The sequence below is a fragment of the Lipotes vexillifer genome, unplaced genomic scaffold, assembly GCF_000442215.2.
Source record: "Lipotes vexillifer unplaced genomic scaffold, Lipotes_vexillifer_v1.1 scaffold1378, whole genome shotgun sequence".
Lineage (NCBI taxonomy): Eukaryota > Metazoa > Chordata > Mammalia > Artiodactyla > Lipotidae > Lipotes > Lipotes vexillifer.
In genome coordinates, this window is record NW_006775104.1 from 1863988 (window position 1) to 1890845 (window position 26858).

At 50.7% G+C, this 26858-nt stretch overlaps 1 protein-coding gene across 1 annotated transcript in view; it reads right to left on the reverse strand.

Annotated features, from left to right (window-relative positions):
• Nucleotides 1–695: 695 nt before the first annotated feature.
• The window catches only part of PDIA5 (protein disulfide isomerase family A member 5), a 94703-nt gene continuing 68540 nt past the window's right edge, over nucleotides 696–26858 (reverse strand). The window contains exons 12-17 of the mRNA XM_007449695.1: nucleotides 17148–17218; nucleotides 16451–16611; nucleotides 12082–12212; nucleotides 7701–7771; nucleotides 1420–1554; nucleotides 696–930 (exon numbers count right to left, since the gene is read on the reverse strand). Coding sequence (XP_007449757.1) covers nucleotides 850–930; nucleotides 1420–1554; nucleotides 7701–7771; nucleotides 12082–12212; nucleotides 16451–16611; nucleotides 17148–17218 — 650 coding nt within the window. The 3' untranslated portion in view covers nucleotides 696–849. The remainder of the gene's footprint in view (nucleotides 931–1419; nucleotides 1555–7700; nucleotides 7772–12081; nucleotides 12213–16450; nucleotides 16612–17147; nucleotides 17219–26858) is intronic.

A 26858-nucleotide genomic window follows, 5' to 3' on the forward strand; every position in this document is an offset into this window, starting at 1 on the left:
GACAGAGTGAGGCCTGGGTGACGCCCATCCATGAGGATGCAGTGCGAAGATGTGGAGGTTCCTGTGGCGGGGCGAGGGGAGCTGGTTTACAGACCGGCATCTGCACACGGAGAGTAGGCCACCACGTCCCACACACCGTCCCTTCCAACCAGTGTGCCGAGCAAGCAGCTGAACGAAGGCCCCTCTCCCAGTCCACCTGAGATGCCCCTTCCAGCCTGGGCTTGACAGCTGCACCCATCCCTAAGTGGAGACTTACTTTTCTTTAAAGGGAGAGCTCGGAGGGAATGGAGAGAGCAAGAGAAGACAGAAATAGCTGGAGAAAGAGAAATATGTAAATGCATTCCAGGAAAACACACCAAAACTGAAACCCGCAATGATCCAGAAAAAGCTAATGCTTGGTTCCCGTCAGCTTCACAATCCCATTTTCCCTGATCATCTTAACGTATTTCCCCTCAAAATCAGTCATTTTCCAACAGGATATTTTGTGGTCCGATTCCCCTGTTCTGCTCTCCAGTGGCTGATAGGGCCCGTATCCCATGCCTCCCTCCTCACCCACCTGCCCCCCAGTCCCTTCCGGGCAGACGTGACTATGGCTGGCGTGGGGCTCTCCACCTCCCAGGAGAGGACGTGGAAGGAGGGAGAACACGGGTATCTATCTGTTAGAACAGGCTCCCTGGAAATAACCCACACCACCAAACAACTGGTTTACTTTTATTTCAAAATTGTACAAAACGGCCGTAAGCGGCTATAAAAAACTTCATCTTCAGAACACGTGGAAATTCAGAAACAACAACAAAACAGGTATATCCTTCACAGTGTAAGGGAAAAGCTTTTTCTCTGAGGCAGAAATTACAGCTCCTCCTTCTTCTTTCCTAGTCTCTCATGGTCTCCCTCCCGGAGCGTTCGAATAAAACTAGTAAATCCCAACTCCTGTAGGGGAGGGAAAGATAAGAAAAAGGAACTTTAACCTGATGCGGATGTGTGCCCCCCGCCTCCTTACTCCCCTTCCCTGACCACCGCCGCGTGCTCACTCCTCCGGACACAGAGAGGAGGCCCGGGCGTGGGGGAGCGGGGCCGCGGGGGGAGCGGGCGGAGGTGGGCGCAGGGGGGAGGCGATGCGGGGGTGGCGGCAGCTGGCCATGTGGGGAGGGTCCGCTTGGCTACAGAGAAGCCCTGAAAAGTGGGTGAGGAAACTGTGCCGCACCCTGGAATCCACACCACACCCCCGCACCCCCCCGGTTCTGGGGCCAGGACTTGTGTGAAAACCCCTTGAGATTTTCTTTCAGCCTGGCCAGAGCCTTGCCTTCTCAGCTCTGAGCATTGCAGCTGACCTCTGTGCTGTCCGGGAAGCCTCCTCAGCGGCTGTTTCCCTGCCCGTCAGCAGACAGAGCTTGGGGCAGGTGCCTCCCTGCAACTCACCGTCGGATTGGTGTCGTACTTTTCTGCAAACTTCCCGTAGTGGTAGTAGTGGAAAGTGGGGTAGGCCTTGATGGCCTCGTGCTGACACAGGTCCTGGTTCTTCTCTTTGATGCAGTCAACAGCGGCACAGGCAATCTGCGGGCCCGAAGAAAGGGAGGGTCAGCGCGGGGGTCTCCAGTCTGAGAGCTGAGGCCTGGACCAGGCTGTACTTGAGACCCACATCATTTGCTTTTTGATCTCCTCCCCAAAAGCAGGGATACGCTGAAGGAAAGCGTCCCCAGCCCAGAGCTCCAGAGTCTGAGAGTGCCTGTTTTCAATTCCCCAGGCAGACAGGTGAGGTTAGGGGACTTAGCTTGGAATGCCCTCAGACTACCCTTTAAAATCAAGAGTATAATGACTGTAAAGGAAATTATGACTTGAAAGCATCTGTAAACACCACAAGTTTTGGGATGCTCTGTGAGGCACTGTGGGACTCATTTGTTCATCAACTAATATTTCCTGAACATCTTTTGGGGGAGGCGGGGTAGTACCAAGGTTAAGAATAAGAGCTTTGAAGTCAAGTTTCCCATGTGCAACTCTTGGCTTGGCTGCATATTAAGACTTAAGGAAAATTACCTAGCCTCTTGGTGCCTCAATGTCTCGTCTGTAAAATGGAGATAACAGTACCTAGATTATCGGGACATTATGAAGACTGAGTGAGAGAAATCAGGTGAGGTGCAAGGGCACAGGACCTGACACATGGTTAATGGTCAGTACACGTTAGCCGCTATTATAATGACTCCTACTGGCCTCGGACACAAGCTCTGTCCCCAGTAGGAGCTCAGCATCTGGTCAGGGAGTTGGATAAAGAGGTGAATCGAAGGCGTGACAGGAGGTGTGTGGAGGTGGTCCAGGGTGCCAAGACGGCCCAGGGAGTGGCACAGAGGTGCTCTGCAAAGTTTGCCATGTGGGCCAAGTCCTGATGGCTGAGGAGAAGCAGGTTCCAGCCAGGGGAGCACACTCCAGAAACCGAGACAGAGTTCAGCATGAGCAAAGCAAACAGTTTTTGGTCAGAAGGAGGTTAACTGGCCGTTGGCCTGTTCTTGCCCAATGAACAAATTCCACATGCAGGGTAGCTTTTCCTTATTTATTGTTCTTTCCCAATAAGAGGGTAAAAAGCAGACATGGGAAACTTTTTTCCTGTTGAGGGTCACAGAGCAGGGAAGGAGGGGAGAGGGTCAATTAAAGGCAACAGCAATCCACAAGCATTACAGAAGAGGGGCCGGCAGCTTCTGATGAGAGGAGGCATTGATGGAAGTCCTGCTATGGGCCAAGCCTGTTCTAGATGCTACGAGGACAGTGGTGACCTTGACAAAGTCCATCATCAAGCGACTGACATTCTTACTGCAGGAAGGCAGTTAACAGATACATAACAAGCGAGGTCACTGCAAAGTCCAAGGGACACTCTGAAGAAATCAAGAAGGTGCTTGGATAAGACCATGGCCAGAGGGATTGCTTTCGCCACGATGGCCAAGGAGGCCTTTCCAAGGAGATAACATTTGATCTAAGACCTGAGTGATGAGGAGGCAGCCAGCTGCGTGAAGGCCCGAGGAAAGAGCACCCAGCTAGGACCAGCCCATGCTGGGACCTGCCTGGGAGAGGAATGGGCACGGTGCCCCCGAGGGCTACAACCCACGCAGGAGCCCTGGCAGAACTACTACCACGCTGGAGGTTTAAAACTACTGAACAGCCGTGTCTCACAGAGTTCTCTGGCTGCTGGCTATTTCTATTTGGATGGAGGCCCCCTTTCCAGGTAGGAGAGCCCCTGCAGGCCACCAACGGTCAACGCTTACCGGTCTCTTACCTGTGCCCAGGTGAGCGGGGCTACCGTTCCGCAGGCAGCAGCGCTGACAGGCAGCGAAGAGTGAGTTGTGGCCTGCAATCTGGTTACCAGTCACTCATCCTCCCTCACCCGCCCTCACGCCCCCCTTCCACCTCTTCGGCTACGTTACGTTCTACATGATGAGACTTCTTAAGAGCAGAGTCTGCAAACTCTGCACACGGTCCCTCTCTGGCTCTCAGTCCTGTTCTATTTGGCCCACGCAGAATATTTTAAAAACATAAATCTGAATTAGCTGCCAACCTAGAAAAACAGCCAGAAGATTTTATGTAAAGTTTGGCTCTCCAGCTTCTCTTTAAAAGCCACATCTGAGGGCACTTACCCTGCCTTCCCATAGGCAGCGTGTGGCTGGAAAAGGGCGGCTGTCTCCTTCAGGCAGGGTCAGCTTGCTGTTTGCTTGCGTCCATGCACACCAGCAGGCTAGCCCCTGCAGGCTTCTGAGAGCCCCAGCTTGCCCTCCAAAGACCCTCCTGAATTCTTCAGAAACGGGAGGCAGAGCCTCCTCTGGCCGTCCTCAGGGTTCCGTTTCTCGGGGCAGGTGCTGAGAGGCCGGCCCAGGGGGGACCACGCACATGGGGCAGCCTCTGTGTCCAGCCCTCGGCTAGGGGCTGTCACTCCCCTGCTAGGCTGTGAAAGCGTTTGATGAGCGCTGCTCCGGGCCGCTGCTCTCCCTGCATCCAGTTTAAATTATGAATTTAATTTGTATACATTAAAATGGGGAAATGTGGGAAGCAGTGGGAAATGTCGTGTACAGTTTTACAAATCGACTAAAATAAAAATGGGTCCTTATTCTGAATCCCCTCAAATAGCTGCCAGCCACATATACAAAATGCTACTTCTGGCTGCAAAGGCTCCTTTGCTCTCAGTCTCTGTAGGAAGAGGGGAGACAAGCACAGGCCCCTCTACAGGAAGTGACTGAGACTCTTTGGAAAGAAGGCAGCAAATAAACCTCTTTGCATCTATCCCAATTTCACCTAAGCGCCTGCCCGCCTTATACCCACTCAAGATCTGCAATGACTCACCTACAGCACCAAACGTACACTGACTTCTAGATTCGTTCCATGGTAGGTGGTTGTCGTGCCCTGCAATGTCCCCTTCGCCCAGCACTTGACTTGCCACTGGCACCTGCAACTCTTTGCTGAAGGGAGCTAGAAGTAAGGCCCACAATGGATGGGGCTTGCAGACATGTCCCCTGGCTTTCTCGCCTCTGAGGGGGATGGCTCTGTCCCTGCTGAGGTCTCCAGGGACTGAGCCTAGTTACCCATGCGGTAATTTGCTCATTAACACACCTGCTCTGGCTGCCCTTCCTCCATCCCCTCAACTGCTTCCTAAGACCAACTCCCCCAAAATCCCCTGCGTAAGAGTCCCAGGCCCTGAGTCCACATCTGGGAGACCTCTGACGATGCCTATTCTTTCAGTTCTGATGCTGCCCCTTTCCAGCTGGGTAACTTTGGGCTAATCATTTAACATCTCTGAGAGTCAATCTCCTCATCTGTAAAATGAGTAATAATACCTAGCTGACTAAATGACTGTGAGGACAACACAACGTAAGGCTTTAAAAGTACTAGCAGAAGAGGTGCTCACAGGAAACATCAAATACGTCATCTGGTTCCTTCATCATCTAGCCAACGTTTACAGAGGTTTCAGGCGTCAAGACTGTGGGGGATTCAAGGACAAACGAGGTCCCTGTCTTCAGGGAGCTTTCCCTTCTAATGGAACTCGGGGGACCATACACAGCACACGCAACACGGCCAGAACCTCGTAAGCCAATCACAGAGGGGCTCCTGCTGCCCCAGAGCCCACTCCTGGGATGACCTTGCACCTGGCCGGAAGCTGTGCTGCATTGCTGTTCCCTCAGCCCCTACCCCCAGGCTGGGACACCTTGAGGTACAGGGAGAGAGAGAGGCCCCACTTTGCCACCCTGGTGATCCCCTGACCCCCGCCTGCACCCACCAGCCTTCCACCTGAGACCCTTGTCCTCCACGGCCACGTCCAGAATGCTTCTGTTCCAACACTAACAGTGTGCAGCCCTTTCTCCCCCGCAGCATGTCAACTGCTAAAGTCCCCAGTAACCTCCTGGGAGGGGGAGGCTCCCCAGTTAAAATATGAGCTGCCTCACACAGCTTTATTGATTCAGTAAAATAAATCTCCGCAGGAGCTAATATTGACTTTGGCTATGAAAATGGAAGTGAACAACCAACTGCATATTGATTGGGGAAGGAACAGGGACCAACTTCTGGGTGGGAAAAAAAATGCAGTTCTGGCTCAGAGATGGCAGCATGGGGTGTCAGGAAGGAGTCAGGAGACCCAGTTCTGGCTGTCAGTGACCCACTGCATGTTCCTGGGCAAGAGACGCAGCTCCTCTCTGGGCCTTGATCTGCTTGAGGAGAAGGAGAGGGCTGGACAGGCCAGTGGTCCCCAAACACCAGCCTGTGGCCAGCAGAAGAGCCAGCTCTTAAAAATCACACATTCCTGGAACCATCCCCCAGAGGCTCTGAGCTGATAGTTCTAGGGTAGCACCCAGCCATCATGGCACCAGTACCCCAGACCAGAGACAGAAGGCTTCCCTGCTATTACTGAGAGCCGCCTCCAGGAACCCCAGGCCTGCCGACTGCCTGGGACAGAGAAGTTAAGTGTGTTCCTGAAAATGAGTGAGAGTGATGCCTGGCTTGGAATAAAGGAAGTTGGAAGGAGGGACAGAGGGAATAACAGGGGGAATGACTCCAGGAAAAGGTCAGCAACATTACTGGCCCAAGTTAAGACAATTAAGCAAAGGCATATCAGTATCTCAGAGAAGGAGGGGGTCACCATGGAAATGGGACCCCTCTGCATCAACAGAGGGGACAGGGAAGAGGAGGAAGGCCCTCAGCTGCCTACCGCGGGCACGGCCAGCCTGGCCTCGTTGGGACTGATGTGTTCCCTTCACAGACCCCGGAGCGTGGAGACCTGAGCATCTGGTGGGGCAGGGAGCCCCCACACCTGTCACTCTCCTGTGTGTCCAGAGCACCAAGTGTTCTGGGTGAAGAATGATGGGAGTTGATATGGAGAGACTGCCAGTCTAGTCCTGGCCCCGGGGAGTAAAGGCCTCCCCACGCCAACCAACACCCAGCCCCGCAGGGACAAGCAGCCTGGGCTGTGCCGGAGCTCTCAGACTGGAGGCAGCCACTGTGCTCAGGCCCCGGCTGGCAGAATCGGCTGGAGTGGTGAGGGAGACAGAAGACAGGAAGTCCCTTCTTGCCGTGCCCCTCTCAATGCAGGCCAAGTGGCAGGGAGAGGAGAAAAATTTTTCTGGCCCTTGTATTCCCTCCTGATGGTGAAGGGTGCCTCAAGGGCACAGGCAGGACTTCTGGGTGACAACGGGACTCCCCAAGTTCAGGGAAGGGGCTTGGAGCCTAAGTCTTCACATATGTGTCCGTGGCCTATCCTGGCTTCCTCTGACTCGCTGTTCCTGTACAGCTCTCACCATCCCATCTCCACCACTGTAGGGCTGATGCAAGGTGATCTCATCATCTGTATCCCACCTGCCCTGGCTGCACCTGACAATTCCACCTGGGAAAATAAGGCAGCAGGCAGAGGTGCACCAGACTTTGGCCTTGGGTGTGCGCGAGCGCATTTTGGGGGTCTTTCAGGGGACAGGTTCCTATGATGGAGCCCCAGGCTGGGAAGAGCCTTTGAAACCATCTAGACCAGCACCCTGACTTTAGAAGAAGGGAACTCGAGGCCTGGGGAGTCTTCCAGCTCACGTAGTTTAACAGCAGCCCAGATGCACCAGTCTGAGTTCCAGGGTCTTCTCCCTGCCATACACCCCCTCAGCCTTGGAGTCTGCCCTGGCTGCTGGCGCGGCCTGGGGGGATGTGCCCGGGGCCCCCTGCCCGCTCTCTAATCCAACCTGCAGCCCTAGCTTGTTAACTGTGTGCTTCATCAGTCAGCAGCTGCAGGAGCCTCTCACTTAGGCGGGATGAGGCTCTGCACACATGGCCGTGCTCTCTCCTCCACCTTGGCCGCCTCCAGTCGACTGTTTTTGGATTTTTTTTTATTTGTACTTTTAATTATACAAGTAATGCATGACCACAGATCCTACCGTAAAAAGATCTGATCACTAAAGAAGAATAAACAAAATGACCCCTTTACCACCCCCTCCTCCAAGGAAGGGCTGTAACAGTTCAGTGTATCCCATTTAGTTGATTTTGCAGCATAAATGCAGCCTGCTCTATCCTGCCTTGTGAAAAGGATGTCCTGGTTGCCAGGAATCCCCGGGGCCTCAGCAGAACCTGTCTGGGGAGGGAGGGCACCTGAACAGAAGGGAGGAAGGTGTAGGCACTGGTGGCAGGGGGAAGCTGGGCACTGGTGGCAGGGGGAAGCTGGAGGCGGGACGAGAGGTGAAGAGGAAGGGGGTCCTTACCTTTCGGTCATCTTTGAAGGCATCAGCAGTGGCAGTAAAGTGTGGAATGACCTTCTTACAGTGCGGGCACCCTGTGTGAGAGGGGAGGAGAAAGTTACACACATGAGGGAGGCTGCAGAGCCAGGGGCCCTGCCTGGAACCTCCAGAGAAGCCTTTCCAGGAGTTTCTCTCCACCCAAAAGACTTTGGGGTTCATCCGATTCCCACCCCCCTGCACACCCCACTGTCAGGGTTCACGTATCAACCCCACCACTCAGACCCTCCACTGCGTGCCCGCTGTTGGCAAGAGGGCTCTGCAGGAGGCCTGTGCCAGCGTCAGGTCCATTCCTGCCCAGGACCTCCCACCCCACACTCTCCCATCACACACCCACCCACGAGGCTGGGGGTCGGGGCGACAGACACTGTGGTCTTTCTCTGCAAGCTCCTTCCACACAGGGCTGCCCCCAGGGTCCAGAAGAGTCTGATCCAGGGTGCAGCGGGAGCTTTGGGCTTAGAAAGGAGGACGCATGCTCGGGATTCTGAGCCTGTCACAAGGTCCCTTCTCTTGCCCCAGTGACAGCAGCAAGTCTCTCCACTTCATGACTGACAAAGTGGGGCTGGGGAAGTAGGGGGCTGGGAGCAGCCCCTCTGCCTGACCCCGGCAACTCATGCTGTGCCACTGTTTCCCACATTCCCAGCAGCCCTCACCCCAGACTGAGCAGCCAAACCAGGCCCCTGGTCCTCATGCTGTCCTTCCTTCCTGCTCCACAATCTACCCGAACCCCAGATCCAGGAAAGGGAGACTCAAGGTCAGGCTAAGAGGAGGATAAGCTGCCAGGAGTCCCTGACGCTTCTCAGGGCCTGGGTTCCCAACCCAGGGACGAGGATCTGTAGTTTTGGAGGCCCTGGCTGGGACAGAGGTGTATGTGGTGCCCTGAGCCCCTCCAGCTCCAGTGACAGGTCTCAGGCCCGGGGCTGGGACCTGTGTGGGACCACTTTCTCCTCCTGTTTCAGCAAGCCCGGCGCAGCATCCACTGAGCAGAAAGCCCAGGAAGCTGCAGGCCACTCTGTCCCAGACCCGCTTTCCTGGCCCTTCCCTCAGTGCTCGCCAATTAAACCCCAAGCCCACCCCTCCCAACCACCCTCCAGACACTGAACCCAACTGCCAAGAGAGCAGCACTGCTTTGAGGGAAGGAGTTCCCTGACTGTGGTGATTAATTCTGATCAAAACACAGGTGGGAGAGGCCAGATGCCCCATGGGCAGACCTGGCTCCAGCCAGCTTCCTGACAAACAGCCCTCCCATGGCCTTGGGGAAACCCAGGCAGGGAGGGAACCGAGACAGCCTGGCTCATCTGCTCTTTCCCGTTTTAAAATAAGATAATAATGACTGGCATTTCAAAGGGCTTTGTGAATCCAAATTAAGGCTGAGCTACATATGAATTTAGCACCTGAGCCATTTCCTGAGATGGGCGGGACCACCCATGTGGCCTGGCTGGCAGAGTGGCCAGCTGGCCCCAGAGCAGCGTGGATGGTGATGGGGAGGCGGCTTAAGGGGATTTTCCCAGCATCCATCACAGGAGTAGAGAAGAGAGCTAGGCTGGTTACGTGTTACAGCAGAACTGAGATAAAGTACCTCGCAGAGCCGAACTCATGACAGGTGCTAATGGCAATTACAAGAACACTGTACTAATTTGACCCAACAAAGGGAAGAATGGCTCATATTCACGAAAACATCATACTACAAAGGAATGATCGTATATAGCTTTCAAAACGTGTAAAGAGCACAACGTGCTGGTTGAGACCGCGTCAAAGCGTGCCCTGTGGCACCTAGAGGTCCCCTGTGAGCGGCACATGGACGCCCATTAAGACATCAGGCTGGCCGGAAATAAGCTACTCCCTTCCCCCAAATCTGGTGTCACTACTCATTTCTCCTTTCTAACCTCTCTGCTTACTTAAAGTATAAAGGTCACTGTCAGCCTAGTGCAAATCCCTGCTGCCATCAATTTAAAGCATCTAGGTCTCAGATTAATGGCCTCTGGTACATCTCATTTTCTCATTATCCAAAAGAAAGAGCATGGCAGATGAATAACTAGAGGGGAGGCTGTTTTAGAAAGGGCATGAAGATGTTTCCCAGATGTGTCAGTTGGGCCAGAACAGGCATGACTGTTTAATTTGGGCTCTTTAAAAAGGTACCACCTCTGTGTAACTGGAAACGAAAGCAGCCTCCCAGAGCGGGGAAAGAGGAACAAAGACCAAGGACAGGACAGAAAATTCCAATTCTAGAGACTCAGCCAAGCTGGCCTAAAAAGGGCAGTCACCACGACCAGACCATGATTCAGAGCAATGTGGGGGGCTTGGAACAGAAGAGAACAATGAAACAGCAGGAGGAAGAGCTGTGTAGAAACTGGGCAGGTAGGAAGTGGGGGGAGAGGAGAAATGGGGGTTGGTGTTTGCTTTTTTACTTTATACCTACCTTTATCTGGTGTGCGACCTTTCTGTAGTATTTAGGTTCTTTATATATATGTTACATACTACATAAATTATAATAAGGATATATTATTTTTATCATTGAAAACATTTTAAAGATTTTTTTTGTCTTTAGCTAGTTCCCTCTTCCCCTGCCTCTGTCCACTGATGAACACACACGTCTCAGGAGCCTGGAGCAGAGCTCAGGACAGGAAAGTGCAGCAGGGGAGATGGGAGACTCCAGGCACCAAGCCCTCTGCCAACAGGTGAGTCGCTCAGTGACAGGGCCCCCGTGTGGACTGTTTAGTTATTTTTGTCAGGGCAGTCTGTGAGGCCCTTGAAGCCGACAGGGACCAGGCCTCCTTCCCTTGTATCCTGGGTCCCGGAAAACATCCAGCACACAGCGGTTACTTGAGGCAGGTCGTTAGCACCCCAGCAGGGTAGGCGTCCCCTGAGGTCTGGGGGGAAGCGGGGAGCATTTCTTTTTTTTTTTTTGCGGTACGCGGGCCTCTCACTGCTGTGGCCTCTCCCGTTGCGGAACACAGGCTCCGGACGCGCAGGCTCAGTGGCCATGGCTCACGGGCCCAGCCGCTCCGCGGCATGTGGGATCTTCCCGGACCGGGGCACGAACCCACGTCCCCTGCATCGGCAGGTGGACTCTCAACCACTGCGCCACCAGGGAAGCCCGGGAAGCATTTCTAGGGAAAGTATTTAATCTGGACTTTCTCAAATCCACCCAGTGGCTGGTCAAGGACTCCTACTTCTCTGGCCAGGCTCCCGCCGGCTGCCGGGAAAGTAATCGCCCTCTGAATCGGGACTGACTAAAGGAGAGCACCAGCCCAGGCTGCAGGAAGGGCTCTGTCACTGACTTGCTGCCATGCCTTGGGCAAGTCAGGCATCCCCTGAGTCTCAGTCCTGCACCCCCAACTCTGCCCAGAAGAAAGACAACTTCTTAAAAATCCGCTCAGTCTTCCAGGCTTACTCTAAGGACAGACAAGGACAGCAAGAAGCTCTGTAAGGAACCGACAGGGCACAAGGCCCACTTGCGGAAGAAAAGGCAAAAACAGAGGGAAGTGTCAGCTGCCTGAGGGCTGGGTCTGAGGCTGGGCCAGGAGGCGACCTGCCCAGACAGTAAGAACTGAGGAGAGACTTTACAGATTATTGACACTGGAGAGGTAGGGGCAGGAGGTTAGGACTCAACTGAGCTGCCTGCTTCTCTGTGGAGCCCAGCTTTATTATCCCCATTCCATTACGTGAAGCTGTAACCTGGGGGAGAGAGAGGGCAATAGAAGAGTGAGAAATTCAAGAGCCTTTCCTTTATGTATCAATGAACAACTTTAAAATGGGAATACACAAAATTTGAGACCACAAACACCAACATTAGCAGACGTGTCATTCCCTCCACTTAGGCTTGGATTAAAGTGGGGATCAAGGTGAGGACCTCTGAGTGACTATGACGGTACTTTTACCACAGTTTCAAATCCATGGCTTCAGAGCCACTTGGGAAGGTCAGGGAAAGGAGGCTGGGCTGGGAGTGCTCAGCAAGATGAGGGAAGCAGAGGCCTAACCCGGGCTGGCTGAATTCCCAGCTACTAAGTTGCAGGGTTCAAAGGTGAAGTCAGTGCCTGCAGGGATGGAGGGAGCAGACAGGAGGGAGGAAGCGGCCGGGTGGGAGTTTCCAGGCCGTTAAGGGGACTGAATAATTACAAGGCAGGCCCCTGGCACAGACAGAAGCAGAGGGCTTCAGGACTGATGTGAGGACAGAGCCTGACAGAGCTGGACCTGGATTCTGAAGGACCTCACCCTGGAATGAAACCTGCTCACAGCAGACAGCCCAGAGTCGGCCTGCGGCTGCCCTGGTCCCTGGGGGGATCTTCTCAGTTCAGTCAGGCCCAGCCCTCTCCCTCGCCCCTAAGCGAGCGCCCCAGCTACTTACAAGGGGCGTAGAACATGACCAAGGCGTGCTTTTTCCTCTTCAGGGTGTCCCGGAAGTTGTCCCCAGCCAGATGCACCACACTGGTCTGCTGCTCTTCCCAGGCGGGCTCTGGGGGTGGAGGGGACTCAGGACTGCAAGAACCAGGGGTGGAGGGGAGACAGTCATTAGGAGAAGCTCGTGTACAGGCAAGCGCTTCCGCCACCCCCCACCACTCGGAGAGCACGTGAGAAAAAAAAATCACTTTGCATCCTTTCTAAAACTGAATTTAAAACCTCAGTTGAAACACGAAGAACTGTGAACCATCTGCAAAGATCCCCTCTAAGGAGCCTAGTAAGAAGCCATTTTGTGAAGGTGTGGAAGGCCTGAGTCGCTTTTAGGACCTCTCCAGTCGTCTCCTTGCCATGGGGAGAAGCCCCTGAGCCTGGGCTCCCTTCCCCTCCCTCCCGCCTCTTCTGGGACCCTGAAGCACCCTCCATTATCTTCTGCTCCTGAGCCTTTGTTCTGGTGGACAGAGCATGCGCCATGGAGTGAGGTGGGTCTGGGTTCAAATTCAGATTACTGATCACCTGTGTGACCTTAGGTAAGTTACCAAACCCCTCTGAGCTTCCATTTTCTTTTCTGCTAAATGAGTACAGTTGAGACCTACTTCCTGGGCTCCTTACGAAGAGCAGAGACAGCGTATATAAAGCACCCAGTCGGTCAAGCAACTAACAGTTGCTAAGAGCCTATACGCTCTCATAAATGACAGGCATTCGATAAGGGTTTATAATTTTTGAGTCTCCTTCTGTTCACTGGTTCCCTCCACTCTGCCTCACAAAAGTATAGATCTCCAGGGTCTTTTAAAGCCTTTGCTGCCCTTGTCCCCCTCCCTACAACCACACTTCTCTCTCCCTTCTCTGAGAAGTGTCTCTGGGGAGCGGTCCGGACCCCGTGCTACCACACGCACCCCCTGCACTCCCTCCTTCACGCCGGCACCACCTGGCTTCTGACCACCAGGCCTCAGGCCTTGTACCCAGCGAGGGCAGCATGAGTGCAGCACCAGGCAGCCCACGGCCTCTCTCACCTTTCAGAAGCCCTCCTATCAGAGACCCCTTCCCTACCTTCCCGACAGCCTTCTCTCTTCTTCTGGTTCTATCTCCGTGCCCCTGCAATTCTCATAAGATCTCATCCATCTGTGTGGCTTCCATAATCCCCTAGGCTGAGGATCACTCGAGCCCTGGCCTCTCACCCAAGCCCCCTATTTCCAGGTGTTTTGCAGGTATTTCCACCTGGAGGTCCCACTGTCACCCCAATCCCAACAAGACTTAGAACTCTCCCCTCTCGTCCACACTTCCCAAAACAGCTTTCTTCCCCAACTTCTTGGTTTTGGTTAATGGCACCCCTGCTCTCGTGACCGAGACCGGCCCCTCCCACCCTTCCTGTCTTCCCCACTTCTTTGCCCTCCAGGTGCCCTGTCAAATACCCTGGACTCTTCGGCTGACACCAACCTTCCGCTCTGCCCTGTCCCTGCATCCTGCCTCCCCGGGCTGGCCTGCTGGTGGGCACATCTCAGTCACCCAAGCGCGGCCACTTGTGCACAAGCCTGGAAGTGCCATCAGCCTCCCCCGACACTGTCTGCTTGTCCTCCTGCTGGTGACCATAACCCTTCATCTCAGAGCATCTGCTGTTTATGCTCTGCCTGGAGGATTCCTTCCAAACTCCCCAAAGAACCACTATTTGTCCCTAGGCAAGGCCCTTCAGCTCTCTGAACCTAAGTTTCTTCACCAAGGAAATAGGAATAAAAACTCTGGCCTCAGTAGGATCTGAGTATGAAATGGGGCAACAGCTATCAAAGCACGCTGCAAAGGCTGGGAAGGTTCTAGCACTTAGGGGGTGATGCTGTCAGTTACAGTGCTGCATGAGAGCTGCAATCAATAATAAACACAGCTTCCTCTCTTTGAGTATTTCCACACACCATGCACTGTGCTAAAGCACAATAATCCAATTTAATTCTCTGGACAAGTCTATGGGAAAAGTATAGTCTCCACTTCACAGATGGGAAACTGGGGCTTAGCAGGGTCAAGTAAATGGCTTGGGGTCACGACCTGAGTGCAGGGCTCTTAGACACCAAAGTCCATGCTCTTGGGCTTCCCTGGTGGTGCAGTGGTTGAGAGTCCGCCTGCCGATGCAGGGTACGTGGGTTCGTGCCCCGGTCCGGGAAGATCCCACATGCCGCGGAACGGCTGGGCCCATGAGCCATGGCCGCTGAGCCTGTGCTCCGCAGCGGGAGAGTCCACAACAGTGAGAGGCCCGTGTACCGCAAAAAAAAAACCAAAAAACAAAGTCCATGCTCTTGGGCTTCCCTGGTGGTGCAGTGGTTGAGAGTCCGCCTGCCGATGCAGGGTACGTGGGTTCGTGCCCCGGTCCGGGAAGATCCCACATGCCGCGGAACGGCTGGGCCCATGAGCCATGGCCGCTGAGCCTGTGCTCCGCAGCGGGAGAGTCCACAACAGTGAGAGGCCCGTGTACCGCAAAAAAAAAAACCAAAAAACAAAGTCCATGCTCTTACCCTAGTGCTTTTCAGGCGCTCAGCAGTGGTGACTATGGACAGGAAGGACAGAGACCCTCCATGCTTGCTATTTGTGTCCAGGCTTCTGGAGCGGGGATTAGCAACGATTAATGCTCTGGTTCCCCAGCTCTCTAACCACAGTGCAAGCACCAGGGACCTCACCTGAGGCCCCACTCTGCTCAGTCCTTCCCAGTAAACCAGCACTGGCACCAGAGCGAGGCCAGAGAGGAGGGTGTGTAGAGCAACCTGCCTCCTGCACCAAAGGCCCGGAGGAGAGAGCACCTCGTTCCTCTTGGAGATGAACCACTGCTCCGTTCTGGTCCCTAAGACAAGGGCTGGCTACTCTTAGAATCTACTCCCAGCGATCAGTAGGAAGCTGAGACCTGGACCTGGCCAGCCCACTCACCTCTTGCCAGGGCCTCTCCTGAACCTAGTGGCTCATCCCATTCCACAAGTTGGCGTTTCTCAAAACCCCATGGCTGAAGGTTTCATTCACACCTCCTGAATCAAAGCTTCAGGGACAGCAGCCCTAGCATCTGCACTTTAAGAAGCACCTCAACACCTGTAACACCTACGTCCACCCAGGTTTGAGAACCAATGTCCTAACAAAGTAAATCCTTATGGATGCTGCTATTCTGCACAGTTCTCACGTCACTTTGTGACCCTAAAGTCTTGGTTCTCACGTGGACATCATTATGCCATGTACCAGGGGCCTCTGCAAAGGCTGGAGTATGTCTTCTTTTACTTCATGTTCCCCCCAGTGCTGAAATAAGGCAGTATTCTCAAATATTCAAGTTATGTGTGGATGCATGCATGCGCGCGCGTGTATGTGTGTGTGTCTCGGGGGAGGGGTGTGGACAGGAGAAAGCACCTGTGTGGTGGCCCAGTTAGTCCCCTCACAGGAGGGGGAAATGCTAAGAACTGCGGGTTCCACGGTACTTGGATGAGCAATTGCAAGGCTCCTCGTGTTCTCTGGACTTGCAGGCTGTCGTGGGCTGAACTGTGTCTGTCCCCCGCCCCAAATTCATATGTTGAAGTCCTAATGCCAACTACCCTAGAATGTGACTGTATTTGGAGATAGGGTCTTTAGAGAGGTAATTAAGTTAAAATTAGGTCATTAGGGTAGACCCTAACCCAACTTCACACAGGTGTCCTTTTAAGAAGAGGAGATTAGGACACAGACACTGAGGGAAGACCGTGTGAAAACACAGCGAGAAGATGGACATGGAGAGACTCAGAGAAAGCAACGCTCCTGACATCTTATCTTGGACTTCTGGTCTCCAGAATTGTGAAAAAAATAAATTTCTGCTATTAAGCCACAGGTTCTGTGTTCCCTGTTGTGGCAGTCCTAGCAAACTAATACCCAGGCTGAGGGAGCTCTTCAAACCTTTATTTTCAACCCCAAACCACCACAGGCTGCACTGCGGACACTACTGAAGGCCCAGACCTGGGTCCCTGTGAGTCCAGCTCTGGATGTGAAGAGCTGTGTGTTTCCTTCGTTCACTCAAAGGGAATGGAATAAAATGTAGATGATGAAACCTGGGGCCAGGACACTGGGGAAGGAGTCCTAAAAATAGAAATACACGGTTTACTGGAGCTGATGAAACTGCACCCAGAAAGGCTACCCGTGTGTGACCTGCTGGATGAGTACACGTGATCAGCACACCAGAGGTGGCGTCAGGATTGGGAAGTCATAGCTGTCTTGGCTCTCAGGCCCTGAGCCAAGGTCAGCGGCTCCTAAGGTTTACTTATCTCCTCAAGGCCCTCTCCAGTGGCCAACAGCCAGGGACCAAGATGTGCTATCAAGACCAGCAGACTTACTTTTGCATCCACTCAATAAAGCTCTTCTTTGTTCTGAGTGCGGGCACTGCATACTTCTCTCCATTCTTAAAATACTTGAGCGTAGGAAACTCGGAGATGTGGAATCTTTCTGCCAGGGCCTTGTTGACGGTGGCATCAACAGCTGCAAGGACACCAGAGCTCTGGGACGGGGGAGAGGCCAACCATGCATGACAGCCTCAGATGCGGTGCTGGCAGAAGAGGAGCCCGGACACCAGCCACCAACCCACCGAGGGCCTGCCGAAACCTCACAGGGCGAGAACTTCATACATCCCAGGAACAAGTGGACACGGGAATGTCCATCATTCTCATTTGTGGGCTGAGATGAAGCCTTTTAATCTCCCCCACCAGCCAGGCTGTGTAGACTGTGGCTGTTCCCAATCGGCAGGCTCCCACAGAAAAGAGGGAGAAACTCGGGGCTTCACCCCAGAGCCATGACCTGGCAGAGGTCACCTGGAAGGGTATGGGAATGTGACTCTAATCTCCCTGCACCCCTCCATCCCTGGTAGGGGCCCCACCTGTCTGACTAAGACACATCTACTCGGGGACACAGAAGTTCCGCAGGCCTCCAGGGGCCAGGAGAGCTGCTACAGAGCTTGCAGGGGAAAGTCACTGAAATGATTCCTATCACTGACTCTTTAGGAGAGAGCGGTGGAGGAGTTAAGGAAAGGAAGCTTACATCTGCTTCTCCGTGGAGGACTTCTGCTGCATTCTCAAACTCTGGTTTCATTTTCTTACAGTGTCCACACCCTGCAGGAAGAAATCAAGAGAAACCATGTCCATGGCACAGAGGCTCCAGGGATGTCCCCTGCCTCCGTAAGAGAGCTGGGTCCTAGTCCCAGATACCAGGGGTACCCAGGAGAAAAGAAGAACAGCACCAGCTCAGAGAAAAGAAATCTTTTGCCTGATCCACTGGGGGTGGGGGTGTGGGAGGGGCACAAGAGGCAAAAATGAAATAATTACATCAACAATACTGGTGATATGCATATAGGTCCTGTGTGCCAGGCGTGGCTCTAAGTGCTTTATACCCTCACAACAGCCCTACAAGGTATGAACTACATTATCTCCATTTTACAGATGAGAAAACTGAGGCACTGAGAGGGTGGATGACTGCCCAAGGCTACATACACAGCCACAGATCACAGAGCTGGGCTGAAAACCCAAGCAATCTGGTTGGAGGCCACAGCCACTGGCAGCGTGTGCTTCCCAGCACTATGCTACTGTCACCACTGTCATCCTCTCCAGGGCAGAAGGGATTCGGGGCCTTGAACTGGCAATAAGAATTCGCATAAGCAAGAGTATGGGAAAACATCAAGTTCCAATTGTCCCAATAAGGGAAGAGGATGATATGACAGGCACAGTGATCTGACTTGTCATCCCCAAATAAGCGGTATTTTCTTGGGATAAAGACTGCTTTGCCCTCCTCTCCTTACAACACTTGAATGCAGTAATATGTTATGAATAATGACATTTGATACATTAAAAAGGAAGCAAGCACTTTGTGTCAGGGATGACAGGACATTTGTAAATTGCTTTCATTTTAGTAGAAAGAGTACTCTCTGGCATCTACGCGGAAGGGGCTGTGAGGCGAGTAGGACCAGACTGGCTCAGGCTGGAGATGACTCTAAAGGGAAATCTGGCGGGGAGTTGCGGGTAGGGGGGGCACAGGACGAGGCTAAATGGATGGCGGACATGTGACTTGGCCTTCTCATGGGGTGTGCTACTGCTTGGGAGCTTACAGCATCACAATTCTACTACTGATTATTGGGAAAAAGAAAGACAAGAAAGGAAGACACGTGGAGACCAAGCAACATGCTACTAAAAAACCAACAGGTCAATGAAGAAATCAAAGAGGATATCAGAAAATACCTCGAGACAAATGACAACGGAAACACAACTTTCCAAAATCTATGGGATGCAGCTAAGAGGTAGGTTTATAGTGATACAGGTCTTCTTCAAGAAATAAGAAAAATCTCAAATAAACAACCTAATCTACCATCTAAAGGAGTTAGAAAAAGAAGAACAAGCAAACCCCACGATCAGCAGAATGAAGGAAATAATAAAGATCAGAGAGGAAATAAATAAAACAGAGACCAAGAAAACAATACAGAAGATCAGTGAAACCAAGAGCTGGGTTTTTGCAAAGATAAACAGAATTGATAAACCTTTAGCCAGGCTCATCAAGGAAAAAAGAGGACCCAAATAAATGAAAGAGGAGAAATAACAACTGATATCAGAGATACAAAAAATCATAAGAGAATACTACAATCATATACCAACAAAGTGGACAACCTACAAGAAATGGACAAATTTCTAGAAACATACAACCTTCCAAGACTGAATCAGGAAGACAGAGGCTATCTGAACAGACTGATCACTAGTAGTGAAGTTGAATTTGTAATAGAATCATACACCATGATCAAGTGAAATTTATTCCAGGGATGCAAGGATGGTTCAGTATCCGCAAATCAATCAACATGATATAACACATTAACAGAAGGAAGGATAAAAATCACACGATCATCTCAATAGATGTAGAAAAAGCATTTGACAAAATTCAACATACACTCATGACAAAGACTCTCATCAAAGTTGGTATAGAGGGAACACAGCTCAACATAACAAAGGCCATTCATGACAAACTCACAGCTAACATCGTACTCAATGGTGAAGTGCTGAAAGCCTTTCTTCTATAAATTTATTTATTTATTTATTTAATTTTGGCTGTGTTGGGTCTTCGTTGCTGTGCATGGGATTTCTCTAGTCGTGGTGAGCGGGGGCTACTCTTCGTTGCGGAGCACAGGCTTCTCATTGTTGTGGCTTCTCTTGTTGCAGAGCATGGGCTCTAGGCGCGCAGGCTTCAGTAGCTGTGGCACACGGGCTTAGTAGTTGTGGACTGAGGGCTCTAGAGCTCAGGCTCAGTAGTTGTGGCGCATGGGCTTAGCTGCTCTGCGGTATGTGGGATCTTCCTGGGACAGGGCTTGAACCCGTGTCCCCTGCCTTGGCAGGCGGATTCTTCACCACTGCACCACCAGGGAAGCCCTGAAAGCCTTTCTTCTAAAATCAGGAACAAGACCAAGGATGCCCACCTCTTGCCCTTTTCATTCAACACAGTATTGAAAGTCCTAGCCACAGCAATCAGACAAGAAAAAGAAATAAAAGGCATCGCATCCAAATTTGAGGGCTCTAGAGCTCAGGCTCAGTAGTTGTGGCGCATGGGCTTAGCTGCTCTGCGGTATGTGGGATCTTCCTGGGACAGGGCTTGAACCCGTGACCCCTGCCTTGGCAGGCGGATTCTTCACCACTGCACCACCAGGGAAGCCCTGAAAGCCTTTCTTCTAAAATCAGGAACAAGACCAAGGATGCCCACCTCTTGCCCTTTTCATTCAACATAGTATTGAAAGTCCTAGCCACAGCAATCAGACAAGAAAAAGAAATAAAAGGCATCGCATCCAAATTGGAAAGGAAACAAAATTGTCACTATTTTCACATGACATGATACTATATAGAGAAAACACTAACACCTCCACCAAAAAATTATTAGAGCTAATAAATGAATTCAGTAAAGTTGCAGGATAGAAGCTTAATATACAGAAATCTGTTGTTTTCTTTACACTAATAATGAACTCTTAGAAAAAGAAAGCAAGAAAACAATCCTGTTTAAAAACTGCATCAAAAAGGAAAGAATACCTAGGAATAAAGTTAACAAAGGAGGTGAAAGACCTATATTCTGAAAACTATAAAACAATGATAAAGGAAACTGAAGATGATACAGAGAAATGGAAAGATAACCTGTGCTCATGGATTGGAAGAATTAATATTGTTAAAATGTCCATACTGGGACTTCCCTGGTGGCGCAGAAGTTAAGAATCTGCCTGCCAATGCAGGGGACATGGGTTCGAGCCCTGGTCCGGGAAGATCCCACATGCCATGGAGCAACTAAGCCCATGTGCCACAACTACTGAGCCTACACTCTAGAGCCCGTGAGCCACAACTACTGAGCCTGCGTGCCACAACTACTGAAGCCTGTGCACCTAGAGCCCATGCTTCAGAACAAGAGAAGCCACCACAGTGAGAAGCCCTCCTCACCGCAATGAAGAGTAGCCCCCACGTGCCGCAACTAGAGAAAGCCTGCATGTAACAACGAAGACCCAACGCAGCCAAAGATAAATAAATATTAAAAAAAAAAGTCCATACTACCCAAAGCAATCTACACAGATCTAATACAATCCCTATCAAAATACCCATGACGTTTTTCACAGAGCTAGAATAAATAATCATAAAATTTATATGGAACCACAAAAGACCCTGAACTGCCAAAGTAATCTTGAGAAAAAAGAACAAAGCAGCTGGAGGTATCACTCTCTCCGACTTCAGACTATACTACAAAGCTACAGTAATCAAAACAGTATGGTACTGGCACAAAAACAGACACAATGGATCAATGGAACAGAATAGAGATCCCAGAAATAAACCCACACACTTATGGTCAATTAATCTATGACAAAGGAGGCAAAATATACAAAGAAGAAAAGACAGTCTCTTCAAGCAGTGGTGCAGGGAAAGCTGAACAGCTAAATGTAAAAGAATGAAATTAAAATTACATTTTCTCACACCATATATGAAAATAAACTCAAAACAGATTCAAAACCTAAATGTAAAACCTGAAACTGTAGAACTCCTAGAAGCGAACACAAGCAGAACACTGACAAATTGTATCTGTCTCCTAAGGCGAAAGAAACAAAAGCAAAAATAATCAAATGGGACCTAAGTAAACTTAAAAGCTTTTGTACAGTAAAGGAAACCACTGACAAAATGAAAAGACATCCTACTGAATGGGAGAAAATATTTGCAAATGATATGACTGGTAAGGGGTTAATATCCAAAATACATAAACAGTTCATACAACTGAATATCAAAAAAAAAAAACCCCAAAAAACAAAAACAAAAACAAAAAACCCAAAAAAAAACCCTAACAAAAAAACAACCTGATTAAAAAATGGGCAAAAGACCTGAACAGACATTTTCCCAAAGACATCGCTAATCATCAGAGAAATGCAAACCAAAACCACAATGAGTTATCACCTCACACCTTTCAGAATGGCCCTCATCAAAGTCTACAAATAACAAATGTTGACAAGGATGTGGAGAAAAGGGAAACCTGGTACACTGTTGGTGGGAATGTAAATTGGTACAGTCACTATGGAAAACAGTATGCAGGTTCCTCAAAAAACTAAAAATAGAATTACCATATGACCCAGAAATTCCACTCCTTGGTATGTATTTGAAAGAAACAAAAACACTAATTTGAAAGGATACATGCACCCCAATGTTCATAGAAGCATTATTTACAATTGCCAAGATACAGAAGCAGCCTAAGTGTCCATGAACAGATGAATGGATAAAGAAGATACATATATACAATGGTATATTACCCCGCCATAAAAATAATAAAATTCTGCCATTTGTAACAATGTGGATGGACCTAGAGGGTATTAAGCTTAGTGAAATAAGTCAGACAGAGACAGACAAATACTCTACCTTATCACTTACATGTGGAATCTAAAAGAATAAAACAAGCAAATGTATATAATGAAACAGTAACAGACTCACAGATATAGAGCACAAACTGGTGGTTACCAGTGGGGAGAGCGAAGGGGGAAGGAGCCAGACAGGGGTATGGGATGAAGAGATACAAACTACTATGTATATAATAAATAAACAAAAAGGATACAGCACAGGGAAATATAGCCATTGTTTTGTAATAGCTTTAAATGGAGCACAATCTATAAAAATATTGAATCACTATGTTGTATACCTGAAACTAATATAATATTGTAAATCAACTATACTTTAATTAGAAAAAAAAAAGAATCTGGACCCAAAAGAGAAAGAAACAAAGGAAGGCAGACAGACACACACCAGTATTATCAGAGAAGACCTCCCACACCCTCCAGGAGCCACTGAGCCATGTAAACAGCTTTCCTGCCTCCATCTGAGCACTTGGCTGGGACAAAAATTCCTCTCTCCTCCAAGGTCATTCCTGCAGAGCTCAGCTCCACATGGCACTGAGACACAAACAGGTCCATTCCATTCCTGCCTGTTCCAACTTCCTTAGTCCATTCTCAACTTGTTCCTCCCAGGGACAGGGGGCCCCACAGCGGCTACCCTAACTGCCCCCCTCAACACACACACACATGCTGATAACAGAAAACCCAGGCCAGTGTTATCAAGCCCTCCTCTGGACAGAGTGCTCTGGGGGAGCCATGAGATGACTTGGTGGAGGAAACTCACTGATGGAATCCAGCCCAGGGAGTGGCTACAATTCTCAGCCGTACCAACATGTTGGTCCTTCTCAAATGGGCCCAAGCAAGGGGGAGGGACACCTGTGGGCTCATGGTCTGACTAGAGCCCACTTGGGACCCCCATGAACCATACAGGTATCAAAGTCATCATGATATTAAAATGTAAGAAAATTATTTTCCAGAAATGAACACTGTTATCACAACCCATTTGCACTTTCTAAACAACTGAGTTACAAAAGCATTTTTTTTTGTTTTGGTAAATTGTTTGTTTGGAACTGAAAATGTGATTTCCCCACAGAACCAATCTTATACACAGATGCTACGCAGAGTCTCGAGAGTGACCACAAAAGCCCATTTAACAGGATGTACCTGAAGCATGTAGAGCACGCAGTGCTATTTCTATTTCACTGAGCCGTGCCCCAGATGGAAAGCACACAGGCCATGGTCCAGCTCGGGACTCCCAGCGGGCCTCTCTCCCTGCAGGCAGCAGCCGCCCACAACAGCAAAAGGGAGAGCATCTTCCTCAGCTCAGGGCAGACTCTGGGCTTTTCTGGGTCACTGACATTGTTGAGAATTTAAGCTTCTCCCCCACTTCTCCCGTACTGATGCATATATGTTCCATACTGATGAATAACTTCAGAGGGCTCCGAATGCCCCGACCGGCTCACAGACCCCTGGTTAAGAGGCCAAGGTAACGAAGGGCTGACCGCGAGGTAGTCACTTTCCCGGTGGGGGGCCATAGAAGAACAACAAGCTGTCCCCACAGGTGTCCAGGCTCAGGTATCCTTCCACGAAGATCCGCATGTCTGGAGTAAATCGGATATCCTAAGGAGGATTCTACTGAGTTAACATGACATATATTAAGACTTAAACTTTTTTTTTTTTGATTCTCACTAAAATAAAAAGAATAAACCACTCTTTGGGGCTTACAGTCAGGAGGCTCTACAACTCTCAAAGGAACCCCCAGGCCTGCCTCCAGGCTGACCGCTCCCTGCACCCTGCCCCGAGGTGACCTCCCCTGACAGGGGCAGAGGGAGCTCACCCTGCATGAAGAGACAGGGAGAAAAGGAAGCTCAGAGGCTCTCTTGCTGATGGAGGGTCTGTCACCCAAGAGTTCGGTCTCCCCTGGAGAGTAGGAAGTGAGCGGCCTGAGTGAGAGCCACTCAGCCCAGCAGAGCACAAGGGAGGATGCCTGGGCAGGCCTCAGGAGACCCGGGCTTCAGGCTCCAAGTCGTCTCCATGGCAGGCAGGAGGGGCAGGAAGGGGATGCTCCCCTGAGCACCCTCTCCTCTACCACGTTATGATTGGTGATGTCAGGCCAGTGCTAGCAGGCCCCACGGTCAAGGTGGGTGGTGGGACTGGGTGGGAGTGGGGGGAAAGAAGACAAACCCACTCATAGAAAACCACTGTTTCTTTCCAAAATGTCCCAGTCAATGAGGCAGGACCCCTGAAGATGAGGGAGTTCACCTTCATACCTTTGCCAGGCTCAGCCCTTTGAAGCCACTGCCCGCTGGGGAAGCAAATAGACTCCACATCGCCTGCCAACTTCTATTAGTGGCGGGCGGGAGGTGGACTCTTAAGACAGAGAATTGGCTCACTGGCAAGAAGAGCTGTGATCGACCCACGATGTCTGCACTGGACACAGGAAGGGTGGCTGGAGGACATGTCAGGAGGTGCCAGATTCTTTGGCTTGTACTCACAGCTCTCTCCTGAACCTCTGGCCCCATCTCCCAGGACTCTGCCAAGTAATAAAAGCGCTTGCTTTCTACACTGGCCTTCCACACACTATCTCAGCAGCCCCACGAGACACAGGGCAGGGATCATCAGAAATGACAGCTCTGGGAGATAGTGATAAACTGGGGATCCCAGGGCCACCGTTAAACAAGATGGGATTAAAAGGTGGATCTTCTGGCTGGAGCTGTGACCACATGAGCTGACCTTTCCCCTGAAGTTCTGTCCCCCAGCACCCAGCTCACTTCATCACAGTCCCTGCCCTGATGGCTGAGACCTCTCCATGCGGAGTGTCCACCTGGGCTCTGGCCCCTACTTTGAGTCTCCAGTTCACTCCAGCCCCACTGAACTACCTATTTCTCTTCTATTCACAGAAGACATCTTATTCATATACTCCAATGGCATTTCATTTTGTAGTGCCCTGTGACTATTATATTGCTGTCTCTTCGTATTTAGGGGCGGCCAGGGCATCTTTTCAAATCATAAATCATATCAAATTCCCTTGGTCAAAACTTTCTAATGGGGCTTCCCCAGTGGCGCAGTGGTTGAGAATCTGCCTGCCAATGCAGGGGACAAGCGTTCGATCCCTGGCCCAGGAAGATCCCACATGCCATGGAGCAACTAAGCTCGTGCGCCACAACTAACTACTGAGCCTGCACTCTAGAGCCCGTGAGCCACAACTACTGAGCCCGCGAGCCGCAACTACTGAAGCCCGTGCGCCTTAGAGCTCATGCTCCACAATGAGAGAAGCCACTGCAATGAGAAGCCCGTGCACTGCAACGAAGAGTAGCTCCCGCTCGCTGCAACTAGAGAAAGCCTGCACACAGCAACGAAGACCCAATGCAGCCAAAACTAACTAACTAAATAAAATTAAAAAAAAAAAACAAACTTTCCAATGGCTCCCATCACAAGTGGATCAAAATCCAAACTCCTTCTCACAGCCACAAGTCCCACACCATCGGACTTTCCTACCCTCCAACCTCCACTCAGGTCATCTCCCTCCTGTCCTCTACTCTGCAGCCTATGGCCTCTTTCTGCTTTCCTATCTCACCAAGCTCATTTCTACCCCCATGGCTCTTATCGGGCTGTTTGCCTGGAACACGATCTTCCCTCAGTACTCTGCGTGGCTGATCACTTCACATCAAGCAGGCTTTAGTTCAAATTTCACTTCTTTAGAGAAATTCCCTGACCACCTGACCACCTAACCCCAAGAAGCCTCAACCCATCACACTCACTTCCAATAGCCTGCTTATTTTCTTGACTGTACTCAAAACAGCTGGAGTAATGTGCTTACTTGAAACTTCCAAACCCCCAAGTGGATGTAAGCTCTCTACAGGCTTGGATGTCCGTCTCACTCACCACTAAGGATGGCATCCCACACACTTTGTGAATGAATGAACCTCATGGCTGTGTTGTTCAGGTTATACCTGTGCACACAAGGTTTAACTGAACTAAATCCTTTTGGGGCAAAAGTCACACCAAATAGTTGCTAGTTTAACTAAACACCTCTACTTAGTAAAACCAGCAGCCAAGCCAGTTACTATGTGCATACCCTCCTCTCCACACCACCATTTATACACTTCCCCCGATCCTTACTAGGTCTGGAAAACATCTTTGGAAATCTCCAACATCTCTGAATGTTGTTCTGAAGTTACCATACATTCCCAAGAGTTCTCTTGATAGCGTTACGGTTTTCACTACTAACATCAATTCCCTCTGCTCCTCAGACAAGATACTAAGGCTAAACAATAAACCTCTGTAAATAGAGTTTGTGACGATGAGACCAGCCAGGCCCCAAGGAGGAGGGAGGTCTGGCGGAGCAAACGTCTCCCTCGCTGGCACCCGCCTGGCCTGGGGAACTGTGGGTCATAAGCAGTGACTGCCTTGACCCCAGCCTCCGGGCCTGGCCTTCAGGCTGTCCTGGCAGTGTGGGCTGCAGGAGAGCCAGAGGAGGACAGTCAGAAGCCGGAGCAGTTTTACTCTCCTGACTGCGTTTTACTCTCCTGACTGTGATTTGATGGGCCATTAAGTTTTACTGCCAAACTTCCTCGTTGGGTTTTTATCAGCTGTGTAAGTGCACTTACACTGACTTTCACGACATGGCAAAGAGGCTGCCCGTCAGTTCCCTGACCACACTCTTTGCTGGCTGTGGGAATGTTGGCTTCCCGTCAATCCCAAACCTTCAGATCCCTCTGGATTCCGTTAACTTCAGTTATACCTATGATTTTATTGCAGGCCAGCTATGGAGACTCTCCTGGCTCCTGGAACCAGAATTTTCCAGGAGACCAGATTACTTTGGAAAGCTCCCTAGTACCTGGTTCTCAAGAGGAGCCTGGATTTTCCTACCCACATTC